The following is a 20,508-nucleotide window of genomic DNA, read 5'->3' as shown; positions in this document are numbered from 1 at the left end:
ACAGCAACTGCTAGCCAACATTACTTGCTAGCTTCTGATTATAAATCAACACACTTGCAATCCATTTTTTCTTTTCTCTTCTTCATCATCAGATAAAAACCACAATTTAATAAAAATCTGAAACTCGTGAAATTGCAAAAGTGAAATTTCACCCAGCAAACATACAGACTATCCATCTAGAAAGAGTTCAGTGGCACATTGCAGGCTTTAAGGCTGTTTTATGCTTCAGCGTTAAATCGACGGGGTACCCCCACAGACCCCTCTGCGTCTACGCCGGACCCTACGCCGTAGCCTGAAGTGCACCTCTCAAAAAATGTAACTACATGTCGCGGCGACGCATGTCGCTCGGCCGTGGCTTGGTAGCATTGCATTTCCCCCCGACTCATTTCCCGGTTCTCCTTCTCCAAACAACATGAAATCAAGGAGAGGGTTAACTTTTCCTGCTAAAGATTTCCCACCGTCGTCAGAAAACACAGGGGAGACACTTTGTTTCTCTCACTATGACTCTAGAGTCGCTACTCGATCCGAAGATAATTGCCTTCACTCTCTCACTTTCTCCCTCACTCTATCACAGACTCCCCCCCCCCCCACACACACACAGGCTCGACGCACACACCAATGCACAAGTATAAACATCAGGCCACTTACGTAGGCTACGGCAAAAGCTCTGCGTGGAGCCTCCGCAGAACCATAAAACAGCCTTTATGGTCTTAATTCAATTCAATTCAATTCAATTTTATTTATAGTATCAAATCATAACAAGAGATATCTCGAGACACTTTACAGATAGAGTGTTCACGGACGGTCTGTTACGGTCTAACCTGTATCTTAATGGCATTTGTTGACTACATTTTTCATCATATAACATGTTCTACAGGATTTCCTGGAATATATTTTTTGTCAAAAAGCCATTAAAAAGTAAAATCCTTTATAGACATCACAGTTAATGCTCAGGTTTATCAGTGAGATGCCAGCACAGTAATGGTGGCTTGTTTACTTCCGCCTACAGACCAGATTCATCATATACTGTAAGCCTAAAGACTCTCAAAGTGGAGAAAGATGCAGGAGAGATAGAAGCATATAACAGGAGGGAGAACAGAGAACTAAAAAGCTGTGTGTGTGTGTGTGTGTGTGTGTGTGTGTGTGTGTGTGTGTGTGTGTGTGTGTGTGTGTGTGTGTGTGTAAGGGTAACAGCGCAATCTGTACGAAATTAGGACTCCATTAGAAGTTTGAGACAACTCATGACTTCCATCTGTTCCTGAGGCCTGGAACGTGAGATTGGAGACGACAGGTGTCTAAATGTTTATCAGCCGTGCTGCGTTTATTTCCGTGTCTCTGAGTTAGGAGGAAAAATGACCAACACTAATCTAATTCAAACTAACATTCACTTTGAAATGTTGCTGGTGTGGCAGGAATAAAAACACATGCTGTTATAACCCATTGCAGTCAGTACAGTATGTGCCTTGGCATGTAGAATTTAACTCCTTAGCCCCATGAGAATACACACAAATCTAAGCATGTGCGTGCACGTGCACACATGCTAATAGAAAGAAGAAGAAAAAAGAAGAGATACTTTGATTCCCAGGGGGGAAATTACATGGTGCCTCAATCTTAAAAAAAGAAGGTTGTAATATGTAACTAACACTTAAAAAATCAGGGAGTTAAAAGTATGTTGAAACCAAATAAATTCCAGATCTGAAACAAGTAATATGTTAATAATAAGTAATAAGCATAATAAGTTATTCCAGTCCAGGGCCTGAGGACTTTTTGGCTTCTAATAACATTCAGTTGTACATCTACTGTAGAGCCAAAAACAGGAAAGAAGTGTGTAGCCGATTTTTCAGCCCTAGAATCTGGAGGGTCAATATATTAGTATCGTAATACTGCAGGTAGTTTGCAAATGTTGCCAAATGCCAAATGAATGACTTACATAATCAATATTCATTGAAACTAAAATAATAGATTAGAAAATGTGTATAAATGTATAAAAGAACCAATTTGATAGCACACCATTATGTCAGGTGGTTGGCCCCACTGTGCTCCATCAGTTCTGCAGTTTTGAGAGAGACATTGTTTTAGTTTTATAAACAACTGGTCTTTTTTTTTTTTATTTATGAGACATTTATACTAAATATAACATTATGTAAAGTCAAGAGAGATTATACAAAGTGCATGAGAAATAAAACACTAAGTAAGAATAAGCTAAAAACGGACTGACAGATTTAAAAAGAGCAGTTTATGATTCATTTTATTTAAAAACTGAATTAAGCAAAATGTCAGCATCTACACTAAACCTAATACAAAGCCGTACTCTCAACAGAAATATTCACCCACCAAGTCATTGAGCTTTTCCATTGAAATAAAAACAAAGCAGAAAAAATATGCTAATGATCTGAAATCATTTGACATCTGAAAAGACACTTAGATTGTGTAGATATAATATATTTATTTATATATAATATAAAAAAGGGTGATTTTTATTGGTCATTGGTACTGTTTCACCCAGTGAGTGTGTGTGTGTGTGTGTGTGTGTGTGTGTGTGTGTGTGTGTGTGTGTGTGTGTGTGTGTGTGTGATCATGGCAAAATGGTGTCCTGGAGACACCTACTGTAGCTGGAACTACCACAGAGGTGTACTTTGCCATGGTCTCAAGTTGCACCTTATCTCTGTTAGCAGTTATATTCATTACAGTAAACAGCAACTCAAATTTAGTTTTAGCATGTATGTAGTCTGAAGCCAGTGCATTTAACAGGAGAGGTAAATGTATTCAATGACAGACTGTCGGGAATTAAACAAAGAGATGAACGGCTAATGTTGGAGTGAAGCTTGGCATGATTAAACTGTTCTTGGGTCAGGACTTAAACACTAATGCCCACGACAATCTTCTCATTTCTCATCATCTGAAATGATTTTATCAGTATCTGCTGCAAGATATCAGCCTGTGCCATTAAATCAACCAGCTACTATATATCATAATCCTCACCTGTCACGCCAACATTTTAACCCCTACCTTTTCCTAACCTGTAAATCCGCCCCATTCCCCGATCCACCTCCACATTTACCCCCTGGGGGAAGCGATCGCTCACTGTTGAGGTATTTTACACAGATTTGTTGCCAATTTGTTGCTTTCCAGTGGAAAAAGTAAATGTAATAATGGGGGGGGGGAGGAGAAATTCATTAAACATGTGTATGAAATACTTTTCAAGTGCGAGAGGAAGATTCATTGGAATGTTCATACGGTGCATAATCATGCCTCCGTCTGCTCAGCCTGCAATGGCATAAAACATTTAATCTGGGATGAACACTTTCTGTCGCTTTCTCTCTTTCGTTCGACCCTCTCCCTCTAAACACCCCCACCCCCTACTACCCTCTATCTTCCTTTCTCTCTCTCTCTCTCTCTCTCTCTCTGCATCTCTCTCTGCGACTGCCAGAAACCACAATCATAAAATTATTAAAATGCTGTTTGGCTGCCATTAATCAGTGGTGGTGATAAATCCTTGTGTGGGAAGTGACAGAGCATTAGTCACATACCTCTTGGCCTCAACAGACAGAGAATAATGAGCCACGAGCCGGACCGGGTCAATCATAAACTCATCAAATGCGTCATTTAATTTCTTCATTTAGACAAACACAATTTGTTTATGGGAAAGATATCAGGTGTTGTGGAATGAGAAACGGCGCTGAAACGCTGGTACATTAATCAAGGCTTGATTACACGCGACTCTGCGGTTGTTTATCCTAATTTCATTCATTTCCATCAACAAAGCAAACACAGACGAACACAGCCATTAGTGATGGTTGGGGATGGCACAATTACAGCCTCGTATTAAATAAAGTGATGATGAATGGTCCAATACAAACTAAAACAAAGGGGGTTTTATTACTTCAATTCCATCCCAGCCCTCGCCTTCCTGTGTGTGTCTACGGACCCTCGCTGGTGTGAAAGGAGAGAAAAAGAAGCCGTTTCAACTTTATTACTAGGGGAGGCCAGATGATGAAAGAAAAGGGAAAAAATAAAGAAAAAGAAAAACTTTGAGAGAAGTATTGACTCCTTTGAAATGACAGTTGGTTATATATGATAGCAAAGGACAGCCTTGTACATGAAAACTTCTGTTACGGTTACATTTCTAATTAAAATCAGTGTGTGAGCTTGTTATAAAAGCAGCTAAACCCATGATTACATACACAGACTTTACACACGCAAACACTACTTGTTGATGCAGGTCAGCAAGCAGGCTACGGAACTGCACCGGGGAATTTGCCTTTTTCTCCATACCGCTGACTTTTAGCCATAACAAACATCCAACGCTGCCTCAAATAGGGCATTCAAATTAACCATGTCTAATTGCATAATGTGACATTTATTTCTTCTTATAGCTTCACATGTACTACATTCAGGGAACCGTAAAGCAGTAGCTGGACACGTTGGGAAATACCATAGACTATATATTAATGGACAGCGCATGTGTGACGTCACCCATTGGTTTGTGGAGATCTGCTATCCGTCGTCGAGTTTGCCGTTACAGGCGCTGCCATCCTGGTTGCTGATGTGACTTTAGACGAGAGGGAGGAGAGAGGGAGGAGCTGCTTACACTCTACGTTACGTTACACACTTTCACTGGCAATCACATCATAGCCACACCCTAAAACACCCCCTGCTTTATCGCCGATTTTAAAATCAACGAGACCATAATTCAAAAAATGAACATCATTCTGTGTTGCAAAAGACTTAAAACTAGCGATTGAGACCATAAACTCATTATGAAAATGTTTACTGAGGTAATAAATCAAGTGAGAAGTGGATCACTTTCTCATAGACTTCTACAGAAACCGACCTCCTTTTGCAACCGCACGTGTCGCCCCCTGCTGGAATTCAGATAGAATGCAGGTTTAAGGCACTTCCGCATTTGCACCACTTGAAACGCTGAACCGGCGTTGTCCATTAATACTCTTATTTGCATTCCTGCCTGCTCCTGGCTAAGAAATAGTCTGGCACATAACGTCCTGTAAAACAGCACAACAAAGTTTTTACACTTAGTTTTCTGTGCAGATTATAAAAAGAGATAAAGGCATGTCAATTGGAGAGCTTTAGAGGTGCCGGTAGGCGGATTTTGTTGCCTCTGGACAGAGACAGGCTAGCTGATGAGAGTGGTATCTATCCTCTTATCCAATGAAATATTTCTTTAAGGCTCTTAAGACAAAATGGCTCTGGGTAGGGACTGCGTGATTTCATCTTATTTTTTATGATATTCATATTTTGATATCATTATGATAAGTTATAGATTTTTTATAATGTGAGTGGGATAGTTTCTATTTTCTGAGTGTTGTCTACAGTATATAGAGAGAGAACCAGAGGCAATCTATGGGTTTTTACTATTTAGACCCATGTAAGGTCAAAACCATATGGCATTTTGAAGCTGCCCTGTGGAGGTTTCTGGTAAACAAACAAAAGTTATGTTTACATTTGATGTTACTCACCAAGACACATTGTGTGTATTCTCTAGGTCTAACAAATGTGTCGGATGCACGCAGAGAAAACAAGGAGGCACTCGTAAAAAGATACACACATACTGTAGCGCCACTAGTGGTCAAAAACTCTACAGGTTATCTTTAAGACAATCTAGCTGACTAAATTAAAGCTTTTAAAATGTCTCCTTTCTCTGCCTAAAAGAGCCATATTTATACATCACTCACACATTAACATTTATTCAGTGTCTCAGAGGGGTGCAACCGATCACAAAACTCGCGGTTCGGATCGGATCAATTTCCGAATTTTTTAAAGGACTTTCACCCCGGAAATGTGTGTTCCTAGGGAGTGTTTTAATCCAAACCACGATATTTTTCCTAAACTTAACTGTTGTCGCCGCATAACGCTCACTTTTTGTCACCTAAACTTAACCGTAATGTCTGTCTAAAAGACTTGTCTCTCGCTGTGCCCTGTACCCGGCTCAAAGCCCCCTATTCTCGGGTAACTTAACTACCAACTGCCGCTGATAAGATGGAGCTCTGTAGCCAGTGTCACAGCTTTTCGAGTTCTTCCGCTCCTCCAGTAGCCATAACCGTCTCTATCAACTGCTTTTAAAATGCTCCGTTCAAGTGAGCATACAACTGATTTTAACATGCCCCGTTCACATGAACAGAAAATTGCGTTGCCTGTATCTTTTCTGACACAAAAAATGTATTTCACACTATTATTATGGTTAAACTTTGCAATTAACCCGCGGTTCACATGCATTCCGAACTGTGGGTGTCGGATCAACGGATCAACTATGGTCCATTACATCACTAGTGTCTTGCACAAGGACGCTTTATTATGCTGTTAGGAGGAGCAAGGAATCAAACCACCAACCTTGCAGTTTTGATCTACAAAGTCGTGCTCCACCCACTGTACAATTAAATCAAGCATTCCTCCATTCTTCCTGTGAAGCACTTCAAGCAATCACAGGCGTCTTGGCCACATCATTCATCCCATTTGTCTGCATTTACATCTGCAGTTCCCTGTGACTCAATCATGCCTGGATGTAGCACATCAGCAGAGCTGCACATTAAGGTATCATGGACCGGAGCATCTTTAAAAACAGTTTATAACTGGTTAAAATACTAGGACTTTATTAGTCCAAATGTTGGATATAATGAAAAAACAACTAGTGATAAAAAAATTTAAACACAGCGTCATTTTAGCCAAAATGTGTCAGTGTCAATAACTAGGAGATATTTCATTTGTAGACTGAGTAACACCAAACAAGCCTTGGAGTTGTTGTTGCCCTTTAGAGTAATACAACCAATCAATCGAATCACCTAAAGAGCCATCAGAAGAATCCAGTGTGATGAGTGTACGAAGGCCAAGGTTGCTGCGGCAACCCATCCTCGTCCATCTATAACAGGAACGCTGAACATCCATCCATTTTCTATACCTGCTTTTTCTTATTCAGGGTCGTGGGGGGGGGCTGGGGCTTGTCCCAGCATGCACTGGATGAAAGGCAGGGAAACAGTCTGCCAGTCTATTACAGCATACAGAGAAACACATTCACAGCTACGAGGAATTTGGAATTTCCAATTCGCCTCACATGAATGAAAATTCAACACAGGTAATCTCCATTTGACTAATTATATGACTTAAAACCAACAGGCTGCACCAGTGATGATTCAGGTGTGTGCTATGAAAGGGATTGAATATTTGAAATTCAAGAACTTTCTTGAAATCTGTTTTCACTTTAACATTAAAATGTATTTTTCTGTCGATCAGTGTCAAAAAAGCCAAAATATTAAATCTGCTGTGATTCAATGTTGTGTTACAATAAAACATGAAAACACATAAGCACTGTAAAGTCCCTCTAAATTTTCGACATAAAATTACTGATTTTAATCATGATTAATATCCAGTGTTGGGGAGTAACGGAATACATGTACCGGCGTTACGTATTCAGAATACAAATTATGAGTAACAGTATTCCGTTACAGTTACAATTTAAATAGTTGGTATTTAGAATACAGTTACATTGTTGAAATCAATGGATTACATGATGATACTTCTGTTTCACGAGTTTATTCACTCTCTGAATAAATTAAGGCAACTCCATGCATTTCCCAGAAGCCCCAATATGAAAACGAAAAAATTTGCTATTTGCGTGATCACTGATAGAGATGGAGCCTGAACCGGCACAACAGAGCCAGGGCAGGAATGCGTTTCTATCTTGGAAATTCAAACAGCATTTCACATTAAAGAAAGAACAGGGAGAACGAAATATAACTGTGCAGTGCAACCTCTGCTTGCCAGCAACCAACCTCCTTTCAGCGTCCAAATTACTCCACCTCCAACCTAAAAAAGCATCTTAAAGTAAGGTATTTTTTTTTAATTAGCCAAGGGTTGTCGTCTGCTGTAGTTTTACTGGTCACCTTGCTATTTTATAGTTGACGTGCGACTTTACATTCTCCTATGTGCTGATTTACTAGCCCCAGAGCCGTTGAAAGACTGACTAACGTTAGCTAAAATTAGCTCGTGGTAGCTTAGACTGCGGTTAGATTTTTGTAGTATGCAGTTCGGGACTACAAATACAAATATCTATCTGCTTGTTCAGGTACACATTCAGCCAGTTGGAACAGAAGAACACACCAGAATAGGCCTGTTTAGTAAGCTGTATGTGATGGCCGCATTCCTACACTTATAAAATGCAATTCAATGTGGAAGTAATCCAAGTATTCAGAATACGTTACTCAGATTGACTAACGTAACGGAATACGTTACAAATTACATTTTTGGGCATGTATTCTGTAATGGAATATGTTTTGAAAGTATCCTTCCCAACACTGTTAATAACCATGACCACAGTATTAGGCAAAATGCAATTTAATTGTTGGCATTATTGTGCAGCCCTGGCCTTAACATGAAGAAAAGTGTGTCAGAGGGTAGACATTATTACAAATCATGAAGACAGGAATGCACAGGTCTACACTTTGTCTAATCCAGGGCCAATCAGACATCTACATCCATTAAACCCATGTAGAAACATCTACAAACTTAAGAGCTGGTCTAAACCTAAAAAAACAGATGATGTTACGTGACAACTTGTTGTTGATTCTTCCCTGCCTTTCCCTCGCAAAAGTGTCCAAGCAATGACATCTTTATACCTTCCACATGATGAGAATTCAACATTACTGTTAGCAGTATACACTGTCTTTACTCTCTCCTTCTCATCTCTCACTCTGCATTCTTTGTATTCAGACTCCCTCTCCACCCCCTCCCGAAAAGCTCTGAGCGCCTGCCAGCGGTCCAAGGTAATTAAATTACTGAGCAAAGTTTACTTAACAATAAATGGTTAGCAAAATTTAAGGTGATTGCAAATTTGCTTTCATTCCACTTCAATGGCTGGCCTGTTTAAGGCTTGTGTGCAAATAATTAGCACATACATTTGCATCAAAATCATTTATACCATATGTTTCAAAATTATGGAAAGCAGCAAATTAAAAATATTCTTTTTCTGTTATGGAAATGTCTAAATGTTGAGAGTGAGAGAGATGTTGGGGGGGGGGGGGGGGTATCACCATGTGTCACCGACAACAAGGAGAGAAAAAATAGGGAGGAGGAAGGAGGGCCCAAAAATGATTCAGTTTGGATTTTAACATTCTCATAACAGTCTTTTTAAGAGCTCACCAGATGCTGTTTGAAATCTGCCCACAGAAGAAAAACAAAGCCTTCTCAATCTCTCCCTCTCTTTCTCACACACATACAGAATCAGAGAATTTCCTCTAAGTGGGTCTCTCTAGTACAGTATATATTGTTCACTAAAGCAAGGCAAGGAAAGTTGTCCACTAATTTGACAAGTACTTTTTACACCCTAGACCTTCATTCTCAGAAAAAAGGAATCTAGCCACAAAAAAAAAAAACAGAAACACCACCTACTCATGCATCAAATATAGTATATTGATTTTAGGTTCTGCAACCTAACGATTATTTTCTCAACTAATCAATTCATTTTTTGGCTATGAAATGTCAGAAAATATGAAAATTGCCCAAGAAGACATATTCAAATTCATATTAATTCTTGTTTTGTCCAACCAACAGTCTGAAACTGAAATATATAAAATCTACAATATAAAATTGAGAAAATCATCAAATTATCACCAGCTTACTAAAGCAAAGAGAAAACCAGGGCGCAGCAGGACCTGCATTTATTATACCCATAAAACAAACCAAAAATCAATTGTACATAAACTCTGTTCCAGGCAGTCCTTAGGTCACTCAGTCCGCCTCGCAATTGACAGACACCTTTGAACTGGGAAGCTTATTTCTCACTGAAATAAAAAAAAATCCACTTGTAGGTGCAGAGGACCACAGCGATCCATCTCGAACACATCCTTCCTTGAAACTCACATGCACATTTTAAAGCGTAAACAGACTTCTTTTGAGAGGGTCAGAGCAACAGCTTGAGGCACAGGGCTCTTACTATGAGGTATGGCTCTCTAACTGAGCTTGACAAACCCTTCCATCCATCCATCCACCCCTCTCATCTGGAGGTCAGTCAGCCTGCCACCGGTGTCAATCTGCTACTAAGTGAGCGGCAGGGGCAGTTTGATAAAAGCTTATTCAGGTATTGGGTCTTCTGTACATGGAGTCTCTCTCTCTCTCTCTCTCTCTCTCTCTCTCTCTCTCTCTGACATAATTATGACTGTTGACTGGAACAGTGAGGTAATAGCACATAAATCCAGCTGATCAATGGTTACAGAGACTAAATTACAGGACATCCCAGTGCCATTATCCTAACAAAGGACAACAGGAGACACATTCCTGCACAGATGCAAAGGGGATTTCTGTTGCTGTTGTGTAATTGTTTCTTTAGTTGGAATATGGTGGAAGCTATGTTGTTAGATTTCTAACTTTACATTTGAAGATTTCACAGACAAAAAGTTGAACTAACAAAATATAAAAAGAAAAAAAAATGAATGTATCAAACTAAATCCCTCTAATGCAGCTAACCTGGAAGCATCTCTGCTGATTTGTTAAGTCGAGGCTTTTAAACTGGTGTTTAAAAAGTGCTGCAGGGTAAACATTAGCAAAGCTTCTCTATAGACCCGGCTGTTTTAATCATTAAACTGCACAAGTCATGATTAGCTGTTGTATTCCCGACTACCCTTTTTTTCTGCTCTTTATAATCTTTGACTGAACCTTTAATGTTTAATCAGAAAATCCAAATTCATCAGCAGTATTGCAAGACAAAGCAGTACATTAAACAACCCCTTAACCTCACAACAAAATAACTAAATAAAAAAAAAAAAAAAACCCACTACAGCAAAATCCCTCTTTTCTGCTCAAAGTCAAGTGGCATGCTGTTGTTGTTACAATAACACCTTTAGCAAAGAGAACATGTGGTTGGCAGTTATTACTGGGTAATTCCCTTGTGTTTTTTGAGATGAAGGTCCCCGCTTACTGGCGTTTGTGACCATCACCTTAGTCATGTCAGACAAAAAGTGGTGCTATAACTAGAGTGACGGCAAAATGATTAAGATGGATAATGTGTGATAACTGTTATTCACTGCCTAACAAATCCTGTGCTGCATAACAGCATGAATCCTGCATCTTAAGGAGATGAGGATGAAAGTACAAAAAGTGGGAGAGAGAAAATTGGAAGAATGAGAATGGAGGAAAACAAAAAATATGCAGAGAGGGAATAAAGACGGAGTCTTAGGCCATGTAAAGAGCTGGGTCTTGTCTCAGTCTCCCCATCCCCGTCACCTCTTATCCTGGCAGAACAAAGGGCGGCAGCCTCCTAAATGTGGCGCATTAGCCCTTTAGTTCCAGAGGGGGTAAGGTGACACCCTCCATGTATGTGGTCTGTTCAGCACACATCTGTCAGGGCCTAAGGGGGTGGGCTGGGGCAGTGGGAGGGATGGCGTGTACTGGAAGCACAAGGAAGATGGAGGAAAGAAGCGGCGAGCTCGAGAGAAAGGGTGTGTATGTGTGTGTGTGTGTGTGTGTGTGTGTTTCTTCAAGACCCCTGCTGCGATTGAGAAGCTTAATACCCCATATTTACTGTGGAAGAATTAGTCCTATCGCATGATGTTGTTAAGCTTGGCTGGTCGCCTCCCCCCCTCTGCCTCTTTATGTCTGTCACTCGATCAGAGAGCTGATATAAACAGACAGAAAAACTTACAGACACAAACAAGAGAGACACACTCCTACAGACATGCTTAGGAGCCAACATGCACCATAACATGGGGTGGTGGTGATACTGTACACATGTATGTAATCGCAACACCCCTGTTTAATTCCTGCTGGGGGACCATTCGACGAATATCCCTCATTTTTCCCGCCATTCGCTCCTCATCCCTATAATTTCTGAAAAACATTTGTTTAAAAAAAAAAAAAGAAGAATTTAAAGGGACATTTGCTGATGTTGAATTTCATAATTAGCTTATTCTTAACTTTAGGATTGGCTTTTTGCTTGTTTTACATCAACATTGGTGGTCTTTTTAAACTGTATCAATGCATTATCTGAATCACAACTTCAAGCAAAGTTTCCCATTACAAAATTATTGATATCAATAGTACTGAATTACAACATTTGTTAAATGGGAGTCAACAGTGCCAGGAAATGAGTTACAGTAAAATAATGTATAATTTTTACACCATAATATTAAACCTTTTATTTTAATTATTTATTTTCTAAAAGACGTACAACTCAATTATTGCTTAAAGTGAGAGATTCAAAGTTTTTTTTTTACACTATTTTGATACAAACAAGCACGCATTTAAGTTTTGTAAGTATTTTACAACCTGAAAACACAAAAAATATCAAATTGCAAATCAAAATTCCTCTATTTTATTGCATTTTAGTTGTAAATTGCACCACTCGTTCAAATGTTTAAAATATATGCTAGCAGAAACAAATGATTTATGCGTCATATTTATCCACTTTAAATAAAGACCCTAATCTAATCTCCAATATTCTCCTTCAGCATCGCAAGGACCTCTTTTGGACTCTATTTTAGACCTTTTAGAACTAAAAAATACCGCTGGGAATTGCAGTAGTCAATGTATTTTTAATTGTGAAGCTTCAGTTATAAATCAAATACTGAGTTGTTCAACATTATTAAAATCAGAAATGAGAAACGTTCTCCCTACAAACTCCAGCCAGGTGTCAAACATAGACAAACTAATAGAGGAAGTTAATTCAGACCAGTGAGCCTCTGCCAAGTTCAAGCCTCTGATGAGATCTTAAGGACTGTTTGTTTTGCTGCTGTCAAAGGTTCAAATAGGGAGAAGACGGAGGTTTTGATGACCCCTGGCCCTCAGGTCCTTAGTGGGTGTTCTGCAAACACTCCCTATTGATGTGTGGATAAGGAGAGGCCCGCTGCCGCGCACAGTGCTTATGCTCATTTGAGTGGAAATGGACACCGCTCTGAAAAGAGCCAAGAACCTAGCAAGTGGCATAAAAGAAAAGAGTATAATACATATGTAAGGGTGTCGTGGCTGCTGTGTGTGTGTGTGTGTGTGTGTGTGTGTGTGTGTGTGTGTGTGTGAGAGCATGGAAGAAAATATGAACGAAAGTATACATTTTTTGTGAGTGCTTCAGTAGTAGTATATTTGGGATGCATAGAGAGCAGATTACTCAAACATACTGAGGGTGCCACAAAGTAGAGACACTGCTGCTGCTTTTTGCTATGACAGACATGACATAAACTTTATACTATATTTCCCGTCCAAATAAATCCAGCTGAACTTCCTCGACCTGTGCAGGAGGTTTCCCTGCAATCTGGCCAATGCAAGCTGGGATAAGTAGTGAAAAAATCTCTGTTAACTGCGATTTTCTGAGCTTTGAAAGTCCAATATTTCAGAATGAATGATCAATATCATGATTGATATTAATATTTAAAATTATGAATCTTGTGTATGTATTTTGTGCACATCATGACAATATTAGGGCCTTGTTTCATTAACATAAAAGTTGTAAGAATTATTAAAGTTACACGACTGTGAAAAATGATCTTATTATTGAATAAATTATCAAGTGAATTTGTCTTGGAAATATGAGGTGTAGTGTGTGTGTGTGTGTGTGTGTGTGTGTGTGTGTGTGATATGTAGGCCAAGCAGGAAGTGACCCATAAACATATCCATCCAGCTCTTTCATTGGGGGCCAGTGTCGACCTCCTCCTCTCACCTCATCATCCCCCCCCCACACACACACACACACACACACACACACACACACACACACACAAAGCCCCCAGTGAGCGTTAAGCAGGCCAACGGGCCAGCCGAGGGGGCTCATTACAGGTCCACAGAGCCCCCCAACACAAAGGCCTGAGCCGCTTTAGCCATGGGATGATCTGCTCTCTACTGACTAGAGAGAGTCCATAGACGGACAAAAGGAGGGAGGGAGGGGATGGGTGAGAAAGAGGTGGAGGAGAGCAGAGAAGAGAAGTGGGGAGGAGAGCCACGGGCTTTAAGGATGTCAGGAGACCCCGGGAGAGAAAGCCTGGCGGGCGCTCAGAGAGGAACGGAGGAAAGGAGGAGGAGGGTTAAGCTCCATGGCTACGTCAGGACATTAACATTCACACAACCTCCCAACATCTGCTGCTTCCTTCTCGTCCTCCATCCCTCCCTCTATCCATCCCTATCTTCCTCTGTCCACTAACAACACTGGAACAAAGACAGTAAGACGGAGAGTGAGAGGACAGATAGACGAAGAGCCACGAGAGAAAAGCAAATGGAGAAAATATGAAGAAACGTGAGACGGATGAATTTAGAAGATTTGGCGGCTTAGCAGCTGTAGGTTCAGAGGAAAAAAAAAGATATTCCTTATATTTCTTGTTATACAAACATGATATAAATTGGTGAGGGCAGTCTATGGTTAATCACAAACAGAGAAAAGACAGCAGAAAACATGACTGAAAAATCAGTCCAAGTACCAAATATAAACTCCTTTATCATTTCATGATCACATGCACCCGAAGGCCTGATACAGGCCAGAATGGGCTCTCTGGTGAAGACAATCTTTGACTTAGCCATAAACCTGTTCTTTTGGAAGCCTCCAGGAAAGAGAGGAAAACCAGCGACATGTCCAGTGCATTAAACCCTCGCCTCTAGTTCCATGTCTGGCCCTGGGCCTGTGTCTGCACCAGTCTGGCCCGCTGCACTCAAAGCCACATGCTCAATTTTATGTTGCTTTACCACCATTAGTGCACTATTAGTCTTTAGGGTGGCAGGGCAGGGAGTGTGGGGTGTCTGATATATAATAGAGAACATAATTAAGCAAGGGAAAACAGAAGTCAAACTGTCCCCCATTCCCAAACATAATACCCACATGTAAACTATGACAGTCAATTCAAAGTATCATGAAAATGTAAAGTTGAAAAATCTGTGAAATCACAAAAAGGGATCACAGCGTTGTTCTGTGGCCTACAGTAAGGCAGAACAAGTCTTAAGTGAGGTAAGTGTGTGGCTGCTGGGTGCTTTATAGATGATGTATAGATGCCTGCTTCTTTCATATATTTCCTGTGGTGAAATTAGAGCCCTGTTCTGAAGTGCTGGGCCCTTGTACGTGTGTGTGTGCATGACTGTAAACATGAAGACATCTTTCTCCACAGTCAATCTCTGCCTGTCACATCTGGCTCGCAACTCTACCCCTCGAATACACACTGGAATATATACACCGTGTGCATGGTGACATCTATGACTTATGTACTGGGAGGAGTGTTTGAAATTAAGCTGCAGTGAATATGGGCCCAGAAGCACTGAGAGCGAGAACAGGAGAGTGTGTGTGTATATGTGTGTGTGTGTGTGTGTGTGTGTGTGTGTGTGTGTGTGTGTGTGTGTGTGTGTGTGTGTGTGTGTGTGGTGGTGGTGGTGGTGGTGTGCTTTGAGCCTGTGTGTGGGAAAACGACGAAACCCATCCAGGTCCACTGTGGAGTGTGCCTATATGAGACTGTGGCTCATTCACAGCTCAAAATTTGCAACAAAATATGTGTGATGGGGCTGTGAAATTTGGCTAAATGTTTTTATATATTTGATTCCCTTATATACATTATGTATATCTTGATATTTAGACATTTTACAACAAAACTACTAGATTAACAAGGTTTTACACCACATATGAACCGAGACAGCAGTGACCTCAGGCTTGAGATGAAAATTAGCCCCTTCAAGCCTAAGGCCTTGTTACTCTGCTGGTACCACTCTTACTTGCTCTAAATGTCTACACAGTACACTGTCTGAAAAAGGAGACTGAATTTCTGTCAACTCTTGTGAAATTGAACCACAGAAATTGAACGGTCTGACATGAGACCGCTGTGCTGTAATTGCTCATGCACTCTGGACACTGAAGTAGCGCAAAGATTAAACATTACACATCATGGCCATTCTCCAACAATGTATTTTGTACGTATATGTTGTAACATACTTCTGAGACATTATACCTGGCCCTGACAAAACAATCTAAAACTACTGTAAAACTAAATATAAAAAAATATATAAAAATAAACCTTACTAAAAAAAAAAAGAAACTAAATAAATCTAGTTTACACACTCTGACAACTTACTAAAACTGAACTTGAAATTGAAAAGGTAAAACTAAAATAAAAACTAATTGAAAATTCAAAACTATTATTACTGCTACACAGTATTCTCACACACTGCCTTAAAGTTAGCAGTTAGTTGAGTGACCACTGACAAGTGTCAGACTACAGCAACAGCTTTAAACCACACTGTAACAAAGAGAATCGAGGGAAGAGAAACAGAATAATCATCGACTTACCTGCAGCCTGCAGGACCATGTGCATTCGGACTTTAGCCTGCTCTGCTGGAGTCTGCAGAAGAGTAACAGACAGATCAAACAAAAACAGAAAATTAGTCAACAATGATAATGTGATGTTTTAATTGAACTTAACAAAAAGTTTTCATTCTTCTTAGACAACTACAGAAGGGCTCAGTATGTTGCTCGAGGGCACGTTAAGCAGGACTTACACTCATTAACACGTTTACTGTTACTGTTTACTGTAATACCACCCTGCTGCCTGAGATATCACAAAGCGCAGTTCATAACTGGGGACTGCCTCCACACTGACACAACTGTATATGTAATCTAGCTCTAAAAATGTTGTGTCCATCAGGCTGAAATATATTTTACCCATGATAATCTTTAACTGCAAACATTACAGTGAATGTTCCCTTAAACTGTCCTTACGGAGCACCAAGGGACAACTTCACCAATCTCCTAGTCTAATCATCTGTATAAAAAAAAAAAACAACCTCCTGGTGAAAAACAGAAAGCAACAACATTTCTGACACACCAGGGAGAATCAATGAGAAAGAGATGAAGAGAAATTTAGAGACAAAGAGCGAGAGTGAGAGGAAAAGAGGGAAAACAAAAGCTGCTTTAACAAGTCTATGGAGAGTTGGATAAGAGGGCACAGAGAGCACATTTTACAAAGATCACAGCCAAAGACTCAACATATTCCCCATCCTATCGCGTGTGTGTGTGTGTGTGTGTGTGTGTGTGTGCATCAGAAACGCTTAGCGGGCATGAACGGGGGGAGGGCCTTGTGCTTTGACAGCTGTATTGGGAAGCGCAGCCCTTTCTCCTGACATGCCCTCAAAAGGGTCTTGCCGTAATTCCAATATCGCTGCTATTAGATTTGAGGGTCTTAATTGTCAAGGAAGAATGATGGCTATGACAGGGCGCGGAGCTGTAAAAGGAGAGCACGCTACAGATTGCTCTCTGAGTTTTTTCCCGGCGCTGCCGCGACACAGAGGCCCTCGTTACCATGCAGCGGTGAAGACTGTGTGTAGGATTAGAGAGAAATTAAATGCTAATGGGGATGGGATCTGAATCCGCTGCCTGGGAGCATCATTTAGACGACAGGGCCGGGGCGTCGCTGACAGGCAGCGCTTCCTCCCTCCTCCTCCACCTTCACAGACAAGCTGGCTCTTCCCCCCCACTATTCCTTCTCCCAGCTTCCCCACCCACAGAAAAAATCTGATTTATCAAACTGTAAACTTGTCACTTTGTAAAAACGTCACTTTTCGGTGGCAGTCAGGGAAATATAATGACCCCCTTTAATATAGCAATGTAAGGGTGCTGTATTCTAGATGGAACGCACATCCAGGCACTGCAGACAGACTGACGCACACTTAATGCAACATGGGTGTGTGTGTGTGTGTGTGTGTGTGTATCCCCTGTAGTAGGACAACACTCACTGGCACTGCTCGACAGCTGAAATTACTAATCACTATTATACTGGAGAAGAGGAAGAACACTTGAGGCCTTCACCCACACACAGACGTATAAACACACACACTCTCTATTCCCTCTCATGAACAAGTGATTAGGGCACAATTTAGTCTTTTTTTTTTTCTCCTTTCTTTTTTGGCATCTTCTTTACAGCAAAAAGAAGGATTACATGCCATGAAATAAAGGTCCTGGGCAGGATTCAAACCTAGGAAAATGGCACAGGGCTTAGCCTGCTAAACAATTAGAACGACACAGGAATCAGTCTTGGTACAACTAGTCATTTAAAGCAGTAACACATCACATCTTAACTAAACTGATCATTGTGTGCTGTGCAGTCATCTTAGTTACAGTTTATTACGACGCCCCCCTCAGTAATTACATTAGCATTTGTTTACATTGGCCTTAAGGCATTTGTAAGTCCATGAATCCTCAATGCAGGCAAACACAAACACACACAGGCCAGCCAGCTGTGGGTAATACAACACTGATTCGGACACAGGATAGCAAACTGCTGCCGCGTTGTCTGTCGCTGTTAAAACTTTCAAGCAACTTGCTGTTTTTACGACACAAATCACTGATGTCAAAGCAGTTATTTCCTATCAACCTGTAAATGGAAGAACACCTGCTTTAACATCAATGATTGGCGTGTGGCCAGAGGCGTGCAACATGCTTAAACGTTTTAGCAGGGAACATCACAGAACTTTTCTGCTATGTACAAATCAGGACAAGTGTGTACTTCCTGCCTAAAGAACTACATAAGGCTGAAACAGGCTAATTAATATCAAATTATCAAGTGATATAAAAGGTACTCAGAAGTCAACTTACAACTAAGCAAACATAATGATACACACACACACACACACACACACACACACACAAGTGGACATACAGTACACAACATTGCATATTTTTGCTTCCCAACAAACTCTCTATTTTTCTTTCTAATTCACACATGCATGCCCGCTTCGTCTGTGTGTAATTCATTAGTAAACAATAAAAAGGCGTTAATTGTGCTCCCCAGAGGCAGATCTGTGTTCCCCCCCACTGGGAAAGAGGCACCCGCTGCATCTGAAGTGGCTTCGCCCCTCAATTAGAACTGCGCCTTTCCGACTCACACAAACAAACATGAGACAGAGGGAGTACGGTGGGAGTGTGTTGGATATGAGCAGCACTTTTCTTACATGGGCTCTAGATTATCACACTGTGAGGAGAGGGGAGACAGGCAGAGGGGGACAAAAGACAGACACACAATGTTGCCTTTGTTTTCTTCAGAGCTCAGGAATTATTGCAGACAAAATGAGGTTGAGTGCGAAAAAGAGGGACGGTGAGGAAGAAATTAAAAGATGATGAAGAAAAAGAATATGGACATAGAGGGGACCAAAGACAGACAGGATCCGATACAGCCATCAAGAGAGGAGCTTTTAGAAAGTAGAAATGTACAGATTTTTTTTTTTTTACCGAGCTACGGCAGTCTTATAGGCTGGAGTATGCTCAAAAAGTACTTCGTACAACATGTACAACATGTCATCAAACCACGTTGGATGCAAAAGTGTTTCTGGCTGTTTTCCAAGAGGCAACGTTCAAAGGTGACAAGCTGACCATCATAAAGAGGGTTGAGCTGCAGTAATTGTTTAAATATGAGGATAACTGTACCCTCTTTCAGACAATTCTTCCTGGAGGGAATTCATAGTGTTGCACTCAATTGTACACATGAATAATGACAGAAATAGGGTTGTGAAGAATGAAAAAGGGCCTGATAGAGAAGTTCAAATCCTGCCATTTCCTGTCCTCCACACACTTGGTCAATCACTGTGACCCTCTGAGAAGCACTTTGGTTGGAGCATACCAACGCCTTATGTGTTGCCCCGTTATATCTAGCAATACTTATTTCAATATTATGTGCCCATGCTTTGAGATTATGTGTCTCTCGTGCCTTTCAGCTGAAACACTGAAAGAGCCCTCTCTGAATGCAATGAAATCTCGTCATACATGTCTAGTTCAGGTTTTGTTATCACCAACATGCAGTAGACACTGTTTTCTCTCTCTCTCTCTCTCTAAGGAAAGCCTTTTTTTTAAAAAACATCCTTCTTTTCAAGTAGCTGTCATAATAGAATCTACTGTTATTGGGATATTACTGCCAGCTCTGACACCCACACCCGCTTGACTCGGGCTAACGCTTGCCCTAAATGAGACAGGAAGTCCAGTATGCTCACGGAAGGCCTCCAGCTTGTTCCCTTACCTCACCATAGCGACGACAGACACACTGAGACACGCTTAGCTGAGCATAAGTGCCCAGCGTCTGTCCCATTAGTCAAAAATAAACATGTTCCATTAGAAAAATAAATAACCTTCACTCGGCTTGGTAAAAACAATGCCACACTGTGTATGATGAGGTACCACATGCAGGAGATTTCATCTTTTTGTAGTTATGCTCTGGTCCAAGGCACTAGTGTTAATATTATTATTGGGCCTGAGGCCGGCTAGACAAAGCAAAGTATGGTGGGTCAGCAGCTGAATAAATGCCTGTTAGAGAGGCAGAACAGAGGTCAGATAGGCCGATCTGGCCAGATTGTGGTCAGATGGTCAGACCGCTTTTTCACCAGATGAATAACTCCCTCTATCATACCAAAGCAACAAGAATAATTGATGACTAAGCAGAAAGAGACATCAGACACAACACAAGCAACACTTTGAGTTACTTTTAGTCGCCCTCTCCTGATATAATCTGTCCATCCATTTGTTTTTACATAATCATTTACTCTATGAATATGGATATCGTAGAT

At 40.7% G+C, this 20,508-nt stretch overlaps 1 protein-coding gene across 9 annotated transcripts in view; it reads right to left on the bottom strand.

The window, feature by feature from the left end:
- The window catches only part of rsrc1 (arginine/serine-rich coiled-coil 1), a 126,182-nt gene that overhangs the window by 49,862 nt on the left and 55,812 nt on the right, over window positions 1-20,508 (bottom strand). For all 9 annotated transcript variants that reach the window (XM_031297001.2, XM_031296997.2, XM_031297006.2 and 6 more), the window contains exon 6: window positions 16,250-16,301. In XM_031297001.2, the coding sequence (XP_031152861.1) occupies window positions 16,250-16,301 (52 nt within the window). The remainder of the gene's footprint in view (window positions 1-16,249; window positions 16,302-20,508) is intronic.

This window comes from Sander lucioperca, chromosome 5 (genome assembly GCF_008315115.2).
Source record: "Sander lucioperca isolate FBNREF2018 chromosome 5, SLUC_FBN_1.2, whole genome shotgun sequence".
In the NCBI taxonomy this organism is placed as follows: domain Eukaryota; kingdom Metazoa; phylum Chordata; class Actinopteri; order Perciformes; family Percidae; genus Sander; species Sander lucioperca.
The sequence above is the reverse complement of the archived record's forward strand: the minus strand, read 5'-3'. Positions and strand labels throughout refer to the sequence as shown.